The sequence below is a fragment of the Ambystoma mexicanum genome, chromosome 7q, assembly GCF_040938575.1.
Source record: "Ambystoma mexicanum isolate Mex_15411 chromosome 7q, UKY_AmexF1_1, whole genome shotgun sequence".
Lineage (NCBI taxonomy): Eukaryota > Metazoa > Chordata > Amphibia > Caudata > Ambystomatidae > Ambystoma > Ambystoma mexicanum.
In genome coordinates this window covers 985,583,321-985,604,573 of record NC_090941.1, presented here as the reverse complement: position 1 = coordinate 985,604,573, position 21,253 = coordinate 985,583,321, and the positions used below count along the sequence as shown (strand labels likewise).

The 21,253-nt window shown below is 46.2% G+C and overlaps 1 protein-coding gene across 1 annotated transcript in view; it reads right to left on the bottom strand.

Annotated features, from left to right (window-relative positions):
- Window positions 1–21,253, bottom strand: part of ARHGEF17 (Rho guanine nucleotide exchange factor 17) — a 1,051,814-nt gene that overhangs the window by 139,053 nt on the left and 891,508 nt on the right. Inside the window, exon 7 of the mRNA XM_069640110.1 lies at window positions 7,070–7,120. Coding sequence (XP_069496211.1) covers window positions 7,070–7,120 — 51 coding nt within the window. The remainder of the gene's footprint in view (window positions 1–7,069; window positions 7,121–21,253) is intronic.

Here is a 21,253-nt window from a genome sequence, read left to right as displayed (position 1 = left end):
GGATAACCCTGGACTAAATACATTCCATGTAGACTGGCTCTGTTCAAGTATATGTTGCGTGGCTCTCCTGAGCCCACGCTGTGGATTTGGCTCTGGAAGACTGGACTCTGGCACCCATGGCGTAGATCCAAACCTGGTTGTCAGAGTTACCCTGGAACAGCAATCGCCTCAACCTTTTCTCCTGTAACAAGCACGGTAGCTTCACAATATGTTTCAGCATCCCCCTGTCCTCAAGCATTCTACCCACTCTGACAAAGACAGAACTCCCACCCCTCCATTACCCCGTTTAGCAACTTCTGACTTCGATTTCAATAACTCACCCTCTTTGGAGTCACTCCCAGCATTGCCCTTACGGGAGATCCCTCAAGATTCCTTGCCATGGTGTCTTCCATGATGCAGACTACCTGCTCAAGGTCATTTCCTGTTTCTATCAGATCAGTCTTACCAGACTACATCTAGGAATCAACCCATTGACACTTCAAAACTAAGCTGAATCTGCAGCGCAACCCGCGCCCTGCTCCTCCTCCCCACATGCTTGATGACACTCCCAGGTAACACCCTCCTGGAGGAAGCATTGCAGCCCTTCTGCAGCAGCGCCCTCTCACCTGGAACAATCTCCCAGATTGCTCCTCGATTCTGTTTTGCCTCCTTTTCTGGTTTGATTGTGTCAGTGTGTGTTCTGATGCCTGCGGGCTCCGGCGTGTGATAAATAAATCCCGTCCAAAATCTGTACCATTCCAGAGCACCTGCTCTGCCACCAGGCTTCTCTTCAGTGCATCACACTCTGTTCGACTAGCCTCGCTGAAAGACACTGGACTCGAACGACCCACGAAGATTTGCACTGGAGCCAGGGGCGTTGCTAGGGGGGGGTGCTAAAGGGGGCTATAGCCCCTGATCTTTTGGTTGTAGCCCCGGATAGAATCTCAGGCGCTACAGCCAAAAGGCTAGTTAGCCCCCAGTCCCAACAGTTCCGACATCAGCTTAGCCCCGGGTCTTTTCCAGACCTAGCAACTCCCCTGACTGGAGCTAAGCAGAAGGTACCCTGAGCATCCCAGAGTTGGTTCCGCTACCTCATGGCTCACAAATCCTACACCTGGAGCATCCCTGACGTGTTACCGGGCAAAAAAAGGATTCAAAGACTTCCTCAAGGGCATGGCAGAGCTACTCCTCCGCGTCGGTTCCATGTGTAGACTCTGTGAATCACCTACAGAGGTAATCTTTAAGGATTGGGCCCACACCAGTCTATAAGAGCTCCTATGCCCCCCGTCTCTATATTGCTGAAATGTAAAAATGCGATGCATTTCTCCCTAAATCCCAAAACACGTACAGCTCTAGTGCTGACCCCTGACAATATTATGTTTCATTAAAATAATGTGATGTTTTTGAAAGCTTTTGTCTCCCACAAAGTATTCCTAAATAATTATATGATTGATTGATTTATTTATAAAGCACTCAAAGCCCAAAGGCAACTAGGTGCTGGTGCAAACTTAGGAAGATGGTCACAGGTTGAAGGAGCTTAGCATCACAGTTGCATAGTTCATATATACACGTTACACATGGCATTGTATATTACACATGCACAATATACAGTGGGCAGGGGTGGCCTGGGGCATACAATTCCCTCGGGCACCAATGAAAAGGTGGCCCATAGCTGCAAATGGCAATTCCTTCCTTTTGTGACAGACTGTTTAAGTAGTACCCAAGGGGAAGGTTTTTGTTCAAATATGATGCAAAACGTGCATTTTAAAGGTATTTATTCAGCAACACTGGTCAAAAATATGTGCAGCTTAGTGAATTCATCAAACTGGCCCACATTGGCCAAAAAAAGTCACTCACTTTGACCAAAACAACTGGTCCACGCCAGCAGTTTACATTTTTGGTTCGGGCATTGCCCTGTTGCTCTACAGACCAGTGCGAGCATGGACGCGAGGGTCCTCGAGTTTAGGACTCTTTCTCTCCGGATTTCTCCCTAGTGCCAACATTCTTTTGCGATGGCTGTACCAGCTCCAACATGCTAGAGTTTAGCTCACGCCTTAAAAAAGAAAACATCTTAAATAAACAAACACAGGAAGTGAGTAATTCAATCTGACGGTCCACTCTTTAAAAATGTATGATTGTTCAGGGCTCCGCTCTTCACAGACTCTGGCCATATATTTAATATCCTTCCAGAGACCTGTGTGCAGGATAGCAGTCTCTCGATATAGACCAGTCATTTACAACCCCAAGGTAGTAACTGCAGATTCATGACGACGTTTAAACTTTTCCTGCAGCAGCAGGGACAAGGCCGGGGCAACCCGACATTACTTGCCTTTGGGAGAAGGAGTGAAACGACCCATCATGGCTGCCGAGCGCAAGACACCTTTAAATGGCTCGTTTGCTCTCTGCAGACCACACACACACACGTTGTGCTTCATACACAAGTTCTAAGCCCTCAGCAAAACCTGTGGGCTTTACAAACAGCCTCTGCCTCGCCTGAATGAAACCGTGAGCCGTTCAATTTGTATACAAGCGGTCCAACAGACCTGAAAAGCGAAAGCCTTTTCCGGCCAATTATTGAAGTGTCCCAAAGGGCCTCTGGGTTGACAGTCCACTGTCTGGAGCGCCAACGACTTGTGAGCTGCTATAGCCGGGCAGGGGGCTTAGAGGTACGTTGACTTCGGGCTTGTTCAGTTCTAAATCTTAAAATAAACCAAAGCTGCTTTTGCTGGCAGAGCAACCTCGCCGCCTGCACATCATTTGGGATCGCAGAAGGTTGTTTTAGGTTGTTTCATCTCCTTTTTTGAAGCCCTGTATGGGCAGTAGTACAGCGGTCCTCCTTGCCATCTCACTGGCTCGTTTATCAGAAGCAATGAAGTATTAAACCACCATATTTAGTTAATCCTGCCTTTGCCAAGAAGTGAATTTTGGGAAAGTTCTTTGAAAAGTGTTCACCAGGGCTTTTGACTGGAATGTGTATGTACAATTGGTTGTTCTCCAAAATCAATGAGACACTAGGATTGGAGGTCAATTCTTCCTTCGCCCGATGAAGCCCAAGTAGGCTGAGCTTGGTTTTCTCTTCAACTGCAGCCATCCCTAGCTCTCATCCAAGCCTGAGGAAGGTCTCCAGTTTCGGACCGGGGAATCGAACCTGTGTTGCTCCATGTCGTCTTGCTTCCAAGGCGACCACGTTGCTGCTGAGCTATCCTTGGTTCCCGTTTCCACTGAAGCTGAATAGAAACATTGAATAACTGAAAAGCCATGCCTCGTTCTTGAGAATGCAAAGCGATTGCACCACACACGCTGGGTCCTTTGCCGCAGCTCTTTAGAAGGATTAGCTCTTTGCACAACCTCCGTTCTCTACAAAGACAACGGGATGCCAACGCAGTCTGCGTCGTCACTCGGGATGCCACAGGGAGGCTCGATCTGGCCAGTGAGAACTATAGGGCCTAGGCAGCTCCTGCTTTTGGAAAGTCCTGGTCTCCACCATGGCAACCCCATTCCTCTTCGCTCTTAGAACTAGCAACCCATGTCGAGCTACACGGCCAGCAAGCCACTCAATCCTTCATTGCTGGGTCAAGTATTCGGGCGGTCAGTCAGATCACGGTAATTCCCTCCCCTACAAGAAGGAGTCGCAGACACTTTCCAACTTTCAATATTACATTAAACCGGGTTTGACCATTAGAAATGGAATGGATTCGAGCATTTTTACCATAGTATAGACGACACTTCTACCATCCGCTCGTGCGGGTGGCCTGTTTGTAGTAATAGCGGAGGGGGAAGGTGGCTGCATTATAGAAGGTGGCCACTCAATCAGAAAGGCAGAAACGCAGAGGGGCAACACAACAAATAGCTGGCAACCATAGAAACCACTCTAGAGGAGGACAGAACATCAGGTCAATGGTCGAGAGCCACAGATGTGCGATGGTTATGCAACAGACAAGGTAGCCATCCTCCATTAAAGAGCACGGGGGAAGAAGCCCCCCCACCCCAGATTAAATTCAATTTCACAAATGGCCAGTTTCCCAGTTGCAGCACCAACATTGGTATCCATCAGAAAATGTACATTAAAAAAACAGAAGTACCACTGGAAGTACAAAAGTAAACAGTTTAATATGAGAACAGCGATATACTCACTCGTCGTCTTACTTTGATAGGCCCTTTGTAAAGCCAAGAGGCTTAACATGGCATTAACCCCCATACAGAAGAATAAGCACGAGTGGAAAGGAAATTCCAGCATATTACCAGGTTGTGAGGGGTAATGGCCTATCTAGTCTCTCACTGGTCCAGACACTGCCTCCCCTCTCTCCCTCCAGGCATCTTCACTGATGCACTGAAGAGCAATACCAAAGAGAAGGCAGGTGAACTCCCACTTCTGGTCCTGCCAAAGGAATTTCAGAAACTGACGGTGCATTCGTGAGTAGGGACCACAAGATCAGTGACTCTCAGGTCTATGCGGGCTAGCCAGTATCCCTTCTGAGGGATATCTCTGAGGAGTCGATGCCCTCCATCTTGAAAGGCCGTTATGCTAGGAAAGCATTCAATCCTCTCCGATTAATGACCGGCCTGACCTTCAGCTTCCTCTTTAATAGAAAGACATTGCTCAGGAAGTCTTGCTCTCTCTGGACCACTAGCCCTATTGCCTTTTTTCTCCTAAGCTCCCCTAGCTCCTTGTCCCAGAGGACCTGATCTGCGTCTGATGTTTTATCCTATTTTACATGGTCTCATTTCAGTGACACTGCTCCAGGGGACAGACACGCCTCATAGGAAACAGAATGGATTATCTGTGGCATTGCTGAACCTCTATGAAACGCGTCCGTCTTTAGCTGCGATAATCCTGCCTAAAATAACATTGCTCTGATGTTTTGGGTCGAGCTACTGTAGCATAAAGTGGGGTGAATGTGTTGCTGGCATACAAACTCTTCATAACGGATGTTGGAAAAGGGTAAATCTATGGCCAGGGGGTCATGGTTGGGCTCTCCAATTGTTTGTTACTTACGATCAGCCCTACGTATAAGGGGTGTATCACACACTTCTACTCCCTAAAAATAGGCAAATACTGCCAAAAAATGAAAATAGGGAGTAAAAATACCCCCAACAAAAATAGGAAACAGACACATGGAACCATGTGCCCCTGCTTTCACCCCCACAGTTCCATGGATATGTTCGGACCAGAATGCACGTAGCACCACAGGAAGAAACTACTTTAACTGCCTGATCAGCTGAAGTAAACCTGTATCTTTTAATGTGCATGAATAACTAGGTTACAAAAACATTTCCATTTAACGGTTAAAACATTTTGACTTTCTTATTAAATAATATCATTGGGAATGGACTGACATTTTTACTCCCAACTTTAAAGAAAAGGGAGTAAAATACTTGCACTTATCAATATTATCTGGAGCACTACTTACCGTATAATTGAGCTATGGCTAACTTCAGGTGCTCGTATCTAGTTTGTTGACCACTATCACACTCAGACAATGTACTACAAAGCAGCCAACCATTGATTACTTTCATTTTGCACCCTCCGCGGATGCGCCAGCCAATCAAGGTTGCTTCAAATCCAGGCTGAATGACACAATCCAAACCCAGTTCCGTAGAGCAACCCGAGTGATCGACGCACCCGCCCACCCTGCTACTGCGGTGCCTCTCCACACCCCTCACGACCCTCCCAGGTGCCTATTACCTGAGCCCCTGTGGGCCCTGCAGCTCTCTTCACCTCATGGCTGCCCAGGGCCACCTTGGAAATGGAAGATGGGCTCTGCATGGAGCCGCCCAGTTCTATGGCAGCTATATTAGGTGAGGAAGTATTTGTGAGAAATAACTTAGTCATGTGCATGCCGCAACCTGCTGTTTCCCACAAATGCATTGCTCTTAGCATCCTGCAGGTTGGCCTTATGGTGCTAATGTCAACAAGTACATGTTTTGGCAGCTGCTCCGGGCAGTAACGACACCAGGGCCCAGTGTTAAGACCCTCACTTTGCTCATGCCTGTAACTTAAGCCCCAGCTTGTTCCCACCTGGTTCATCCACCAGAACATGCACGTATTGCTCATTCACACACATCAGCACCGGGTGCATAATTTTGCCCGAAATCAGATCTAAATCTTGCCAAACTTGCACCAATTCAGCTTTTACATGTATGCAGCTTTTATTTGGGTTTCTTTTATATTTTGTGCTGGTTGCCTTCTCGAAACTGAGACTTGTATATCATCTCTTGTATATCATTTTCAAATATGTGTTGTAGCAGTCCTAGTACTGACCCCTGAGGAACTCCAATTTGAGCTTGGTCCTAGTCTAAAGCTGATGAGTGCACCTCTGGGTGGTGGTTCTTCATCTACACAATAAACAATAATTCCCAGTATATGTATTAGGTTTGCCTGATGATGGAGCACCACATGCTTTTCTAAACTCAAGCTACTGGAGACCAAAACATCTAAAGACCCTTCACCAAAGAGGCCAGCTTTCTTGAAGGTTGGCTTGGCTTATTTTTCACAAACACATTTATATTTCAAGCAGCAATGGAATAAAATGGCAAAGCTACGGTCTCGCAAGCATTTCAGGAAATGTCTTAAAATTGGTCCAGTTGATTAAGGAATTTACCGAGGTATGACGGCAGAGGCAGACGCTAGAGTAAAGACGGAATTAAAGCTAAAGGAAGCCCGCTTGCTAACCCAGTCGAAGAATCCCATGCTTCACCAATCACTCCTTTGGTCAGCTAAAAGGTCCTAGTATGATTTAAACATCCTAGGGCTGGATGAATGACAGTCATTGTAACCGGTCTATACTTTCAATGGTTCCTCAGCTTGCGCGCCATATCGACAGCCGCCATCCATCCCAGATTCTAGGCATTTAGCAGGTACATGCCCATGCACTCTTGGATTTTTCCTTGAAGCCGCTTATAAAAGCAAACCGATTTATTTTCACATGAGGACCATTTAAAAAATATAATTTATACAAGTCTACACCCCACTCCCACCTTCCCCCCTGATCAACGTAGCCAATGATCGTCCCATACAGAAATAGACCCTTTAAAAATGGCAGCTTCCACTGCACAGCAACCATGAGTTCCGCAAGAGAGGGCCACTTACCACTTCAACCACCATTTCCTGCCGTAGGAACTTCCGCAGAGGCGCCTGGAGCTGCAGGAAAATAGAAAAAAGCAAGTCAGGGCAAGAATATTAAATTGTGCTTCCACAAAGGCTTGGTTTTGGAGGCGATGGCAGGTGGGGGAACAGAAATGATGGGAGCTTGCTCGGTCCTGGGGGAATTGCAGTGCTATACCCAACTAATCCAACCATGGCCATTCATGCCCCACTATAGAGAACTCTGGGTTGCCAATGATTAGGAACATGGAAACCATATACCATTTCAATGATAATGACTGCAGAGTTAAAAATATACATCAGATAACGTATGGTCCATGTTCATAACTCAGCAAGCCCCTAAAAGGTGGACAACTTATTCTCTGCCTTCGCAGGAGCAAAGAAAGGCAGCAATGATGTGTACATGCACTACCCACAACCAGCAGAGTGCATCACATGGCATCACAGGTCGTTTCATGACTGGCCTTTTAGGATATGTATATTTGCAGCAGCTTCCATTGATCTGTAAAGGACTCGGGACCCATACACCATATTTATTACCACATCACGGGGCCGGTACTTACCACAAGACTTCTTAAAAGACACCATGAGAGGTCGGGCTGCAGATTGTAACCCCCCCCCCACTATCGCCTCAAACCATAGGGTCACATCAGACAGCGCCCCCACACTGGACGCTGGCCTGGTGACCACCCAAATTCCAATGTACAAAGTTCTCCCCAATTTCTGCTGGAAGCATGCCACTCATATAAAGATTAATACTTATCCTTTTCACACAGCCTAGACAATTCCTGACTTTCCCGGGGGACAGCAATTCAAGTGACAGCAACTCCCTCCCAGAGATGCTGACTGAAGCTTTTCCAGGGGATCGGTGCTCTCTCAGGGGTGTCTGTTACAGTCACCTCTCCAGATTATCTATTTATGGGTTTTCTCCCTATTTCTAATGTGGGTTTCTCCTACTTAATACTGTATGCATGCGCTTCAATGGTATTCCATGGAAATTAGGCCGAGTATTTAAATCCTGCAAGGGGGAACGGACACCTAGTATAAGAACCGTCAAGAGAGGTTAGTGAACCATTCAAACGGTCTTGTACTGACTTATCCTTTAATGTCCCTGTCTGCTGCCTCCTAGACAGGTGTGGAAAGCTACCTCATCAAGACCCGGCCTCCTTAGTCTGTGCTCCCACCCAGGCCAGAGAATTTCTCCATCTTTCCTCAACACTTGAGGACAGAGAGGGGAGGGGGTGTCCTGCTGCTCTCAGGTTGTCCTGTTGGTAATGCGCGGCGTGGCTGAAAGCTTATCTTTAAAAATATTGTAAAATATATCTTTGGCTCATTTAGAACATGGGTTTCCAACTCCAGGCCTCAAGCGACAGACTCCTGCTGGGTTTTCAGGATATCCCTCATTAATATTCATGAGGAAAAAATGACGTGCATTAAGAATCATTGTATGCAAATCTTTCTCATGGACTGAATGAATGAGGGGAACCCAAGGATAGATGGGGACCCCATACAAACTGAAGTTGATGATAGATGAGTCAAGGACTCTAATAGAAATGTAAGGACACAGACATATAACACATCAATAGAGACTTGGCAGGAGAGTAAACCAAGTGTCCCAGAACGCCAATACAAAGGGGTCTGGGACCCAAGTGAACCACAGAGGTGAACCGAAAATAAACTGGTCAGGGACCCAAAAGAAATACAAGGGCAAAGCCAACACAAGAGGGTCTGGGACCCTGAGAATACCAAAAAGCGAGAGAATGAAGGTTATGCTTGGCAGCAGCTAACATCCAGAGAGGCAGAAAGGGATAATGAACGAACTGTAAAAGTTAAAGTGAACTTTATAAAATATCCTATGTCGAACAGTACCTGGTACGAGAGTACACCAGGTCTGTTCAGTTGGAAGAGAACCCACGAAAGCAACACACCAGGGCCTGGAACCCATATAACGTTGGTCAAGGCCCATAAAAGCAAAGCAGACGGGTAAGGTACCCATACCAGAGTGAAGAAACAGTCACAGAGCTGTGAGAAACCTGAGGGCGTTCTCACAAGTAGTCGCCAAGGATCCTTGGTTTAAGTGGCCAGAAGAGGGCCATCGCTCTTGGATCCTAACCCTGGGGGCAGAAAAGCAAGGGAGGGTCAACTGGGCAGGGGGCCCTTGGAGGCTGGGGAAAGAGCGCATGAAAGCAAGACATGTTGTGCCCCCTTTTCTTGCCCCGATCCATCTTACCCTCCCTCTACTGACATGGGATATTTTTAGACCTCCCCTGTCTTAACTCATGACTTTACATCAGAGAAAATACCTGAAGATAAAACATGACACTCTCCCATTATGTGACCCGAACCAGCCATCCCTCCCGATACTTACATGGAATGCTATTACTCTAGTCCCATCATACCACATCTCTTCATCTTGGAAAGGGAACGAGAAAACACTAAGGGAAGCCAAACCATTTTCCACTCCTTAAAAGCAACCTAGTTTTCCCTTCTAAACCCACAGGATGATTAATATATCATCCATTGTCCTCTCCTGATAACTGCAAAACACTGAATTCTGATTCACCCAGACATCCCTCCTTTTCTGACGTGTTCGTACACAAGCTACCTACCGGCACAACAGGAAACTACAACTCCCATAATTCCCTTACCCCACTGAGTCACCCATGTATTAAAACTAGGAAGAGTACCTCTAGTGATTTGAAGTGGCGCTGTCCCACTAATGAGACGAAGCAGGGTAAAGCACTCAATCACAATCACACCCATTCTACCTTGACTATGACCAAGAAGAAGAAGACGATGCAACTACGAAGAATAAAGATTACTCAAAAATACACAGAGAAACAGAAGACAGACTGCCCATGCTAACACTGGACTGTCCCACCAATAGAGACAGGCAAGGTCAGGCAGACCCAGCCCTGACCAAACACCTGCAACCAATTAACAGTTCCCAGGTGTATAAAAGGAGGCTGCTGGCAGAAAGAAGAAGGCTGCTCTTGGGAAGAAAGGAGGGAGGAGGGAGGCTGCAAGGCTGAGTCCAGCAGATGATCGCTAACAAACTCCCAAGCACTCAGTGAGCAGGGCTGGGCACAAGAGAGGACAGCTCTTCCTGGGCTGCTGCAAACCAGGCTGTGGAAATAACATTGCCAAGAGACTGATCAAAAGCTGATGATAGCTAGAGGGAGCCAAGTGAGAGAAATACATTTCGAAGAGGCCACAAGGTTTTTAAAGAGGCGAGACCCACAGAGTGGAGGAGGTTCCTCCTTTGACGTGCCGCACAGGTGCCTTCTTTTCCCTCCCGGGTGAACAGCGGAATTGAGGAGGATTAACAACCAAAGATGCACACAACCGTTGAGTTAGCGAAAGACATGAAAAACTGGTTTGTGTCAAGGAAAGATTGAAGCCCTAACAGTGCACCTCACAATTGAAGGTTGTGCGTGTGCAAATGAGATGCAAAAGAAAGAAAACCTGCAGTGAACTTAAAATTACTGATAACTGAAGCCAGTGATTCAGAGTAGCAGAGTGGTCCAGCAAAAGGAAATAGGCCACTGAAATGTGCTGCGAAATGCTTGATATTTTGTTATAAAGTGACAAAGTGAACAAACGCGGAAATGTGCAATGGTCAACATTAACCCTGACGAAAGGGGAAGTTAAAAGGTGATTGCTTTAAGAGAAAGATTTCTTTGAACTTTTCTGATGTGTTATGGAACTACCAAGAGACACTGGGGCAAATAATATAACGGAGAGCTGAAGTGAAAGTCAAAGTGGACCCGAGGAGCTCTGTGGAAAAACCTTGCACTCTCGAAAGTCTTTGACATCAGTGAACGGCACAAACCCAACTGAGGGAGACCTGGAAGATAAAATAAGTTAGGTGAAGGGAACCCCTGATGAATGTGAATGAAGCCTGGGGAAGAGAACCCCTGCAAGTAATGGGATTGCGAGGTCTGAGCCCGGCCGAGGGGGATCTACGTTGAATCAGGTAATTTTTGTTGGGAGTTCAGGCCGGAATGAGGGAGACCTACATGAACTGTTGATGACTTGAGAGGTCTGAGTTGGACAGAGGGAGACCTACGGAAACTTTTGTCGAACTGTGAAAGAACGTTTGCTAAACTGAAAATATGTGAATTTAACGTGGAAGGCCAAGCAGGCCTCGACCCATGTTTTGAACTGCGTTTTTTTGATAACTGTAGCCAGAGTGTGTCATCCTGTCTACGGGGGCTGCCTTACTCTGTGCTGTCCAACGTGGGGAGGAGAGCTGACTCAGCCATCTTGATCCTTTATGTTATAAAGCTCACTTTCCTATGCATACACATTCCCCATTACACACTTATTGTACACGAGATAGGGCAGGCATTATTCGTTTTTCTTTTATTTTTTTAATTTTAGTATAGGCAATTTTAATTTGACATAGACTGACTAGGACTGTGTTTTCTTTATTATTTGATGCTAGAGACTACTCCCATCAAAGCTATAGGGCAAAGTAGGAATTTTTCCAAACCCCAAGAATTTAATAAAGGTTTAGAAACTTTAGGCTCTCGTGTCAGTGTCATACATGTGCTACTATGCATTCCTACACAGGGCTGAGGCCCAGAGCAAGCCAGAGGGATCTGGGACCCATGTGAAAAAAAAGAGTAGTGAAAGAAGCTGAAACAAGGGTTTGAGTATCCATTGCCAAAGGAAGAGGCCTTTTCTGGAATTTCTGAGTTATAATGTCAAGTCTGGCAGGATAGTGCACCAGACCTGGTGCTACAAATTTGAGCTCATAGAAGAAACAAGGGGAAGCAATTCCCCCCCACCCCTTTTATACTTGGGAATTGTGTTTAAAGATTCACTCATTGCGTTTTCACACAACAAACTGAACTTTAAAGGGCTGTATCCAGAACGAGAGAAGCCTCCTTCTGGATCAAGAATACGTCCCGTTTTTCCAGTTAGTTTAGTGTAAGGGACAAAAATAGACTTGGACACAGGACGGTGGACAATATACTTTATAAGACATCCTGACAGAGCCCTTAGTGTGTTTGTTGAAGTAGGGCAACCCCCTCACAGAAATAGGGCCATATAGGAGTTTCCTATTATAATAAAAGTATTTCCCAACCAGCAGGCCACCACTGTGGCAGACTCCTGCTATTGCACCCTTACAGAATTTACCAAGATACTTTGGAAGTGTTCCAAGCAGTTTGCTAAGTCTCATGACATGGTTATGGATTTTATAGATTCCTAATTATATAGTTTTTCCAGTTGATTTAGGGCACACATTTTGAAATTGTATAAATGATCACAAAGCAAGATGGAAAAGAACTAGAGGGAGCAGGTAGAAAACAATACAGCTGGTTTCCTATTGTAGCCATTGGCAAGAGGAATCCTAAAGTATTTCTATTTTGTGATTTCAACAGATTTTCAGATTGTCCTTGAAGATTTTGACTTTTTGCAGAAAAACGTAAGATTTTTTTGCCTATTTTTACACATTGTTGGGGGGCCGCTAATGATCAGACCTATTCCAACTATGGTCGCACAACCCTCAAGAATAACGTCCGTATTGTGTGAAGTAACCTTCAACGTGCCAAGACGATTGGGTACAGGGACAGCCTACAATTAAATGGGGGCTAAGGTTAACACACAGGGATTCAGTAGAACATGCACAGACCAATGGCCAGGGTGCAGGAGAAGCTCAGGAGCATAGCTCAGGGGCAACGTGTTCGCCTTGGAAGCAAGACACGGAGCAACACAGGTTCGATCCCCCGGGTCCGTGCTTAGAAACCTCTGGGTATTAAGCGTGTTATAAATAACCTATCATATCATATCATATCTTATCAGAACCAGACTCTGCGTGTGGAGCTGGGCTCTTGCACACAGAAGGTCCTCTGTTTACAGCGTGCTCAGCTGTTCTAATGACTATGAAAAAACCTTTATGCTGCAAAGGCATATCCTGCTTAACACATTTGGAGCCAGCACTGCCAAGATCACCATTTCAAGTATTTCATAAAAGTTTGCGATTATAGCCTAGCTTTGGATTATACAGAATTTAAAGCAAAACACAAGAAAGCGGACATCTCTGCCAGATGAGCAGGAGACAGTAATACGCCAATGAACGCTATGCAAGACACCTTTCTGGGAGAACGATTGTCTGAATGACATTCCCCTCCCCCCCAAAAAAAAAACGTATGTGAGCTACTTACTTAAAAACAATCCCCAGCATATCAACAGCCTTTGTCTATGATCTTGCGCTCATTGCTCCAGTCATCATGGTGCATCCTTATCCAACAGTTTCCTCCCTATGCCGCTAAACTGTGGCCCGCTCTTACCCAATAGGTATGAGCTCCTTATCGGCTTGTCCTTTCCGCTGCTTCATTAAAAAGGTATGATATGATACGATAGGTTATTTATAATGCGCTTAATACCCAAATGTTTCCAAGCGCTGACCGAGGGTCGAACCTGTGGTGCTCCGTGTCATCTTGCTTCCAAGGCAAGCACGTTGCCCCTGAGCTATTCTCCCGAGAGGGTGTCCCCTTTTCTCAGACTGTGACCCAAAAACAAACTTCCTGATCAACAGCTTTTCCAAAATGCTCAGTCTTTCCAAGCTCAATAACATGTTTGATGTGCCTGGGCACAACTGCACCCCGTTTATGTTATTGAGTGTGGAGCAGTCCCACTCATGAGGTGGTGCTGCGCAGTAGTTATTCTCTAACATTAACTAACATTATCATCAGGCACTCAAACGCAATATATGGGTACAATGGTGGGCCGGGAGGCAAGCGGTTGCTAGGTCTGGAAAAGATCCGGGTCTACGCTTATGTCGGTACTTGGGGCTAGCTAGCTAGCCTTTTGGTTGTAGACCCCAAGCTTCTATCTGGGGCTACAACCAAAAGACCCGGTGCTATAGCTCCCCCCTCCGCACCACACTCCACTAGTGATGCCTCTGACGGGAGGGACGCGCAATCTGGAGGCTGAATCTGTAAAAGTGAAAACCTCGCATAGACCTGTGGATGTGCATAATGAGCGAGAAGCATTATCTTTGATGATGATGATGATGATGATGCTGTGGGTCATGCAACTAGGAGGAGCTGCCAGCGTAAGCAAAGTGAGGGCTTTTAATGAGGGCTGCCATTCATTTACATTCGGTATGGCTTGTGATGCCAGACATTAATTCCATTAGCATCTGGTTGGAGTGGAGTTTGAGACACACAGAGAAAAATCCCAGACACAGCCTCAGCAGAAGCAATACAAAGTGGGGCAAAAAAGTGTAGACCTGATGCAGCATGGAACGCGACATGCATGCACGGTGAGCATAAAGTAGACCTCCACCCAACCGAAACAACGAACGCCTCGCCTCGAAAGTAATGAGGAGGAGAAAACCGTCAGTACGCCGTGCCAGTGAAGGTGCAAAAATCACAGTTAAGAGGGAAGCAGAACGGTCGACAATGTAGGTTATACCAGTGGGATTCAGTCCGTGTTCTCTGCAATCCGATTGGGCACCAGGAGGTAGCTGGGTGCCAATACTGTTGAGGTAGAACTTTGCAACATATTCAATGCACAACAGAGAAAATGTAAACCAGTTTGATGTCCTTCCGGAGTTATACTTTGGAGATCATAATAGAGGGGCAAATGAAAATTAGGTACAAGGGTAGAATAGCGTGAGTTTAAATGCTCAAATCCTGCTGCTCCAGAGAAAATTCTCTTTCACGAAGGTCTTCAGATTGTCGTCCCATGCACACATTATGGGCCAATTCAACAAAAAGTGTAAGGGTGAGAGGTGGGATCCAAGCAAAAAACACACCAAAATGGCAAAATGGCAGAATCAAATAAATGGCTTAGAAGAGCACTTCATTTAGAGGAGTCGTGTGCCATGTATGTTATGCTATGTTATCCATTTCTCGTACCGAGGTTCAGCGCGACCAACACCAAAAAGGCAACCTGGCGCTACAAGGCTATGAAGGCACCTACAATGGCCCAACACGGGAAATCGAAAGTGCAAAGTTTTTAATGCATAGCCACAATGGACCGTAGTGCAATAGGCAAAGCATTCCACAGGTTGGCAGCCATCACAGAAACGGAGCGGCCACCAATTCGGACAAACCGAAATCTAGGCTCAGAAATAAGCAATCTGTCCCCAGACCGCAAAGGGTGGGGGAAGAAATACTTACTTTCACAGAAACCACTTTGCTGCGATATTGGCTTGAAGACCGAGGGAACTCCTTTTTCAAACCAAAATATGAAACCACATGTAATAGGTAAATATTATTAGCAGACCAGGAAATGCTGGAGAAAGGGGAACCCTGCCTCAGTCAACACCGTATATAGGATTGGTCACTAATGTAGCATACTCGCCCACAGATGAAATATCCGTCCTTATAGAGGCAGCTCCATGTACCCAGAACAAACCTTTAAAGAACTGGAATACAAGCACTGACTAAGCATGTATGTTAAAAGCGGAATTGATGACTTGCATGTGAGTGCCACAGCCAGAAACCTCTTCTGTGCAGCAAGGCAACCGCAGTTTTTAAGGATATAAAATGTTTTAATAATGTCATGTATTGTGACCAGAGTTAAGAGCATAAGTAGATTCAAGCAGAAGATATAGGTAATACTATGAAATGAAAGGCAAGTGTCATTTCTCAAAAAATAAAAACCACCATGGAAATATCGGTCTACCCGAACTTTGAAATTCTGGGCCAGCGTGACGCGGTAGCACGCATGAGCAGAAATGTTCTCGTAGACCTCTGCAGTAACAGCTCACACGTATGTTAAGTTTCTTATGTGGATCCATCGCCAGACCACACGACACTTGGCTAACATAGAAGGGAGGCATGTCTCGAAACATGGGGCGGAGGAAACTGAAAGTCTCTGCCAAAAGAGGGTCTGACTTGGGATCAAATGTCTGAGGGCATTTATTCAACCTTTGACTCTACCCTACATTTTTACCACTGTATGCTACCCTCCAGTGAAAGCGTCTTTCCAGGAACATGTAGCATGATGTAGGTTAGGAAAGAGTAAAGTTGTGGAAGAGGTCGTGTTTTTTGAGGATGAGCAGAGTGCCTGACGCGCAGGCTTGGACTGGTCTGTAGGGCAATAGCGGAATGCCCAAAGGGTGGGCTTGGCATGCCATTGTGGGCCAGTCTCTGGGCCAATGTAGGCCCCTTTTATGGCATAGTACGTTGTGTTGCTAATAGTCTTAGGTGTGTGGCTAAGCCCATGTTTCTTGACCCAATATGCCTTAAAATGCACCACTCCCCACAAAGGTTCCCAAAGTGCATCAAATAACATGTCCTGAAAAGAAATTAATTGTGGTTCAGGATGAGGGCGCACCAAGGCTATTTTTGAATTTATTTAAAGAGCGCTTTATACCAAAGCCCTGTACAAAGATTAAAGTGGTACAATAAAATGAAAAGGCAACATTTTAAATCAATGGATTCTATTAGACAGGCGACGACTAGTCGAGAAGGAAACAAAGTAACTCAAGTATAGGACCGGGTAGAGGGAGAGCGCCCCAATGTTTGGGGGCGAGTACGGAAAAAGTACAAAAAACGGTAATGGATGCAAGGAGGTTTACATAAAGAGAAGAGGAATTGTGATTGGGGAACACAGGAGACTGGGTGGAGAGTCTAGGGGGGATAAGGGAGGGAAGATAAGGCGAGGAAGGCCATGGAGGGACTTCAAAACCATGGTAAGAAAGTGTAAAAGAAGATGGGATTCATAGCAAGAGAGGGAAAGAAGAGTACTTCAGTCTTGAAACGGTTTAGATGGCATAGCGAGAGTGCATCCAGGTCCCGATTTCGAGAAGACCAGTAACTAAGCAAAAGTGACGCTTATCCAAAAAGTTAGAAAAGATGAGAGTCAGTGTAAACGTGGAAAGAAAAGCCAACTTTGGAGCTAATGATGAAAGAGGGAAGACAGAGAAAAAAAGAGGGGGGACCCAGAACGGAGCTTCAAGGAACGAATGCAGAATTTAAGTTGAAAGGCGGCGGAGCGGTTGCCGGGCCAAGAAACAGAGAAATTGCTGGTGTATAATAAGAGGAGAACCAATTTAAAACCTAGTTAGGAAAGCCCAGGGATGAAAGTGTGTTCAGATGAGCGGGATGATCGACCATATGAAAGGCAGCAGAAAGGTCAAGCAGAATCAGGATAGAGGGGAGCTTGCCATGATGGGCAGAAAAGAGGCCCTTAGTGACAGAGCAGGGCAGTTTGCGTGGAAATCATGGGGCAAAAACCGGATTAAGGAAGGGAAGAAGGGAGCATTGATCAAGACATGCAGACACTCCAGGAGCACGAAAAGCAAAGGAAGGGCAGGAAAGCCACAATTTAGATGGGAGAGAAGGGTCAAGCGAGGAAAGGAAAAATAGTAGCGTGTTTGAGCAGAAGATAGAAGAGAGGGGAGTTGAAGATGGCAATCTGGTGAGTAATGAGATGTTGAAAGAGCTTGGAAATAAGGGAAGAGGGTGGAGGGTCAGAAGAGGACGTTGTGGGATGGGCGCAAGTGAGAAAGTATGCAGTGTCAGAATCAGATGGGGGAGAAAAAGTGGGAAAGAATGAAGAGGGAGAATAGGAAATAGGATCAGGGAGGAGAGGAGAGGGTGGGGAGTGAGGAAAGTTGGAGAACTTTATTGGTCCAGTCTGACCCTGCTGACACAGAGCAGCTCACGGGTGCAACTTGGAAAAGGGAGAAGAGACTCCCAACTCAAGCAAAGTGGAGCCTTGTGATTCATTGTAGGCGACAGAGGACGCACCTGTCTCAGCAGCCCATATCCACTGAGAAACCAAATGACAGACTTTCCATTTAAAGTCGGATATAAGGTTACCCCCAGGTGGCGGTGGCAGGAAGAGCTAATAAATGACAGGCAGCTTTAGTAGCCTTGGCCAATCAAACTGTAGGCAGCCAGCTGGGATTGAGTACCAATTTCGGTTGGGTGATATTGTATGAAATATGTGTTCTGTAAAGCGCTTTGGACTAAGGCGCTATATGAGTAACACATTATTATCACATCATATAAAAGGTATCAGCCACACCAGCTAAAAGAAGCCATCACTGGAAGAGAGATCGGCATTGAAAGAAGTAGGACATTTAGGTTTTGCCAGAAAATGGAAGATAAAGAGTAGGACTCCTGAGAGGAAGCACCAATATCTTACAGAGGTGCCGCTATCCGGCAAGATGCACATTTCCTGGTGGGAGTGGTGGAGCGTAGGCTGTGATAATCCGGTGACAGTGTTTCAGAATGGACGCCGCTGAGCCCCCATCAAAGCACATGAGAGGGGGTGCGGTAACCCTGGCTTCACAGGCAAGACTGGCAACTCAAGAGCTCTGCAAACATAGCCGGAAAACATCTCTCTGAAGGCCAGCGCAATTCCAGAAGCCGAGACTGGAAAAAATGTTGGAAGGAAAAAAAGAAACCGGCTTTTTCATGCTGTGCCCCAATACTATGCAGCCGCATCTCACCTGAAGTGCTCACGGCCGCGTCACTCCTTCAGCTCACAAAAACCCTCCTGTTCAACAAACTCCTTAAGGAACCTGAGGAGCGTATAAGATGACGTCCCCTGCCTGATATTGCCTTCTGGATAGAAAGCTGGGTGCCCCCAGAAGCTATGTGATGCTGGGCCCAGGGTCAGTGGTGGTAGGACACCTTAGCTACCCCCATTTGTCCCCAAAGGTAGGCACAGGCTTGTCCCATAAGGGCATGGTACACTGCCAGAGATTTAAAGAGGCAGTTCGGCCAGACTCATTCATGGCATGTTTTGGCCGCACAGTTTATGTGTGACAAACCAAGATGCCAAACAGCCGGCTCAATCAACAGCTTCGTTGAAAGCAGGGCAAGGCAAAAGGTGCAGCATGATTATTCCAACAGAGGCGTTGCTACAGGAAGTCTGAGGTGGGGGGGTATTGCCCCGGGTCTTTTGGTTGTAGTGCTGGATAGAAGCTCAGGGGCTACAACCAAAAAACTAGCTTGCACGAGTCCCGACAGTCCTGACATTAGCGTAGCCCTGGATCATTTTCAGACCAAGACAATATTATGATTTCTAACTAACCAGAAAGGAATGTTTGTTTCCCCACACAGGGGAAGTCCCGAGAGACATGGCCAGGTCCCTACACAAGAGGCAGGTGGGAGTTTGGAATAGGAGCTCATTTGAAGGTTGCAGAAGGAGAAAAGGAGAGAAGCAGGAGAGGCGGTTAGAGGAGAGACAGACCTGGAGTCTCGCTGCCTCCTGCTCCAGCGTGCATGCGTCCGTGGGGCGTTACTGGATTAATGGTCTGGATGTTCTGGGCACTGCAACACTTGTACAAGCCCTAATGGAGTCTACATGGGGGCAAGTGCAAAGCATGGAAGATTAGACTCCTATCCTTCGTGGACTCAAGACAGAGAAGCAACGCCCATTGAGAAACAGAGGCAGCGACCAACTGATAACAGGAGATGACAAACAGCTGCTCTGGTGGCAACCATCGGATGACGCCCGTCTTGCAGGACAAGCCAAAGGGTTGGTGAAAGTCTCTGAATAAATTCTCTTTATTGTCTCGTGATTGATGGCCGTTTGTCCGTCTGCACAGTAAACACCTCATTCAAGACAGATGAGTGTGCAGTGTAATTTATGGCAGTTGAAGTACTGATGCAGTAACCTATAGTTCACCTATGAGAATTAACTCGTCACGACATCGCAAAGTGCTAAAGGACCTTTTTTGATTGGCCCACCTATAAACAAACTATTACATTAGAGTACACATAGGGAAAAAATAACATTTGAGGAGGGACCATGTAGGGACCTTTTTAGCTTAAAAATTGCAAAGTAGCATACCACAAATGTCACTCTAGACAGTGGATTTCCTTCCTTCCTTCCTTCCTTCCTTCCTTCCTTCCTTCCTTCCTTCCTTCCTTCCTTCCTTCCTTCCTTCCTTCCTTCCTTCCTTCCTTCCTTCCTTCCTTCCTTCCTTCCTTCCTTCCTTCCTTCCTTCCTTCCTTCCTTCCTTCCTTCCTTCCTTCCTTCCTTCCTTCCTTCCTTCCTTCCTTCCTTCCTTCCTTCCTTCCTTCCTTCCTTCCTTCCTTCCTTCCTTCCTTCCTTCCTTCCTTCCTTCCTTCCTTCCTTCCTTCCTTCCTTCCTTCCTTCCTTCCTTCCTTCCTTCCTTCCTTCCTTCCTTCCTTCCTTCCATAATTGAAATGTCACCAGCCCTGGAAAATATCATCAGTCAAGGGTTGGAGAGAGAAGGGGAAACTGTCCAATCCTGGTTGCAAGATAAATTAGCACCTCCTCATATTATTAAGTTTGGGGTCAGGGGTGCACAATGAGAGAAGGGGACAGCTGCCAAGAAATCACCAAAGGAGATGGACTAAAATTTCATCTGGGGGAAATATTGGAAGGGTGCCGGAGATTTCTATTGCTGGGGAGACTGGAAAGCAGAGGCTGTGACTCTTCACTGCAGCCAGAGAGAGAGAAGTGCTGTGGGATCCAGTTAAGTGAAGTGCTGGCTAGAATCCTGTTTTTGCCTACAAGCGAAGCTGTTCAGACACTGAGTTCCAAACTCAGATATTTCCAAAAGTAAGTTGATTGGCCAACAAAATGTCAGCAGGGGGGGTGGGTTCTATTTAATCAACCCATTCCCTTTCATTGGTGGGTTCTTTCCACTAGTGGGTGGGGAGAGGTGCGGCAAACTAAGTAGATCCTTAGCCTATTTGACTGAATATTAATTAAATTAATTCCCCTTTAGCAAAAAACCCCAGATGATTTGCGGCAACATTCGAAATTAACAAAGCTCATTCCCAGTGTATGCTAAAAAGTATAGCCTGTAATGTTAATTGGGCCCTCCTATTTTTCCTGTTAACTCTGACTTCTTTAAGGAAGAGGGGTGCCCTGGCCCCTAAACTAAAATTCCTAAAATGTATACATCCCCCAGCAAAGGCCTTAAAGTGAAGGGGGGGTCTGAAAATCCAAACGTCCTAATCATCCACATTTTTCTGCCCAGCTTCCCCAACACCGGCCTTTGAGTGAGAGGGGTCTGAAAAACGTCCCCACTCCCTAGATCTGGCCTTTGAATAGAAGGATGCTATATGTAATTGATGCGTGGGTATTTGGGGCTGGGGGGAGAAGTGCTTTGCAAAAGTGAGAACTCATGTATCCAACACTGAACATGTGATGTGTGTTTAAAGTCACCTTGCGTTTATTTCGAAGCAACATTTTGGGTGAAATAATAATTGC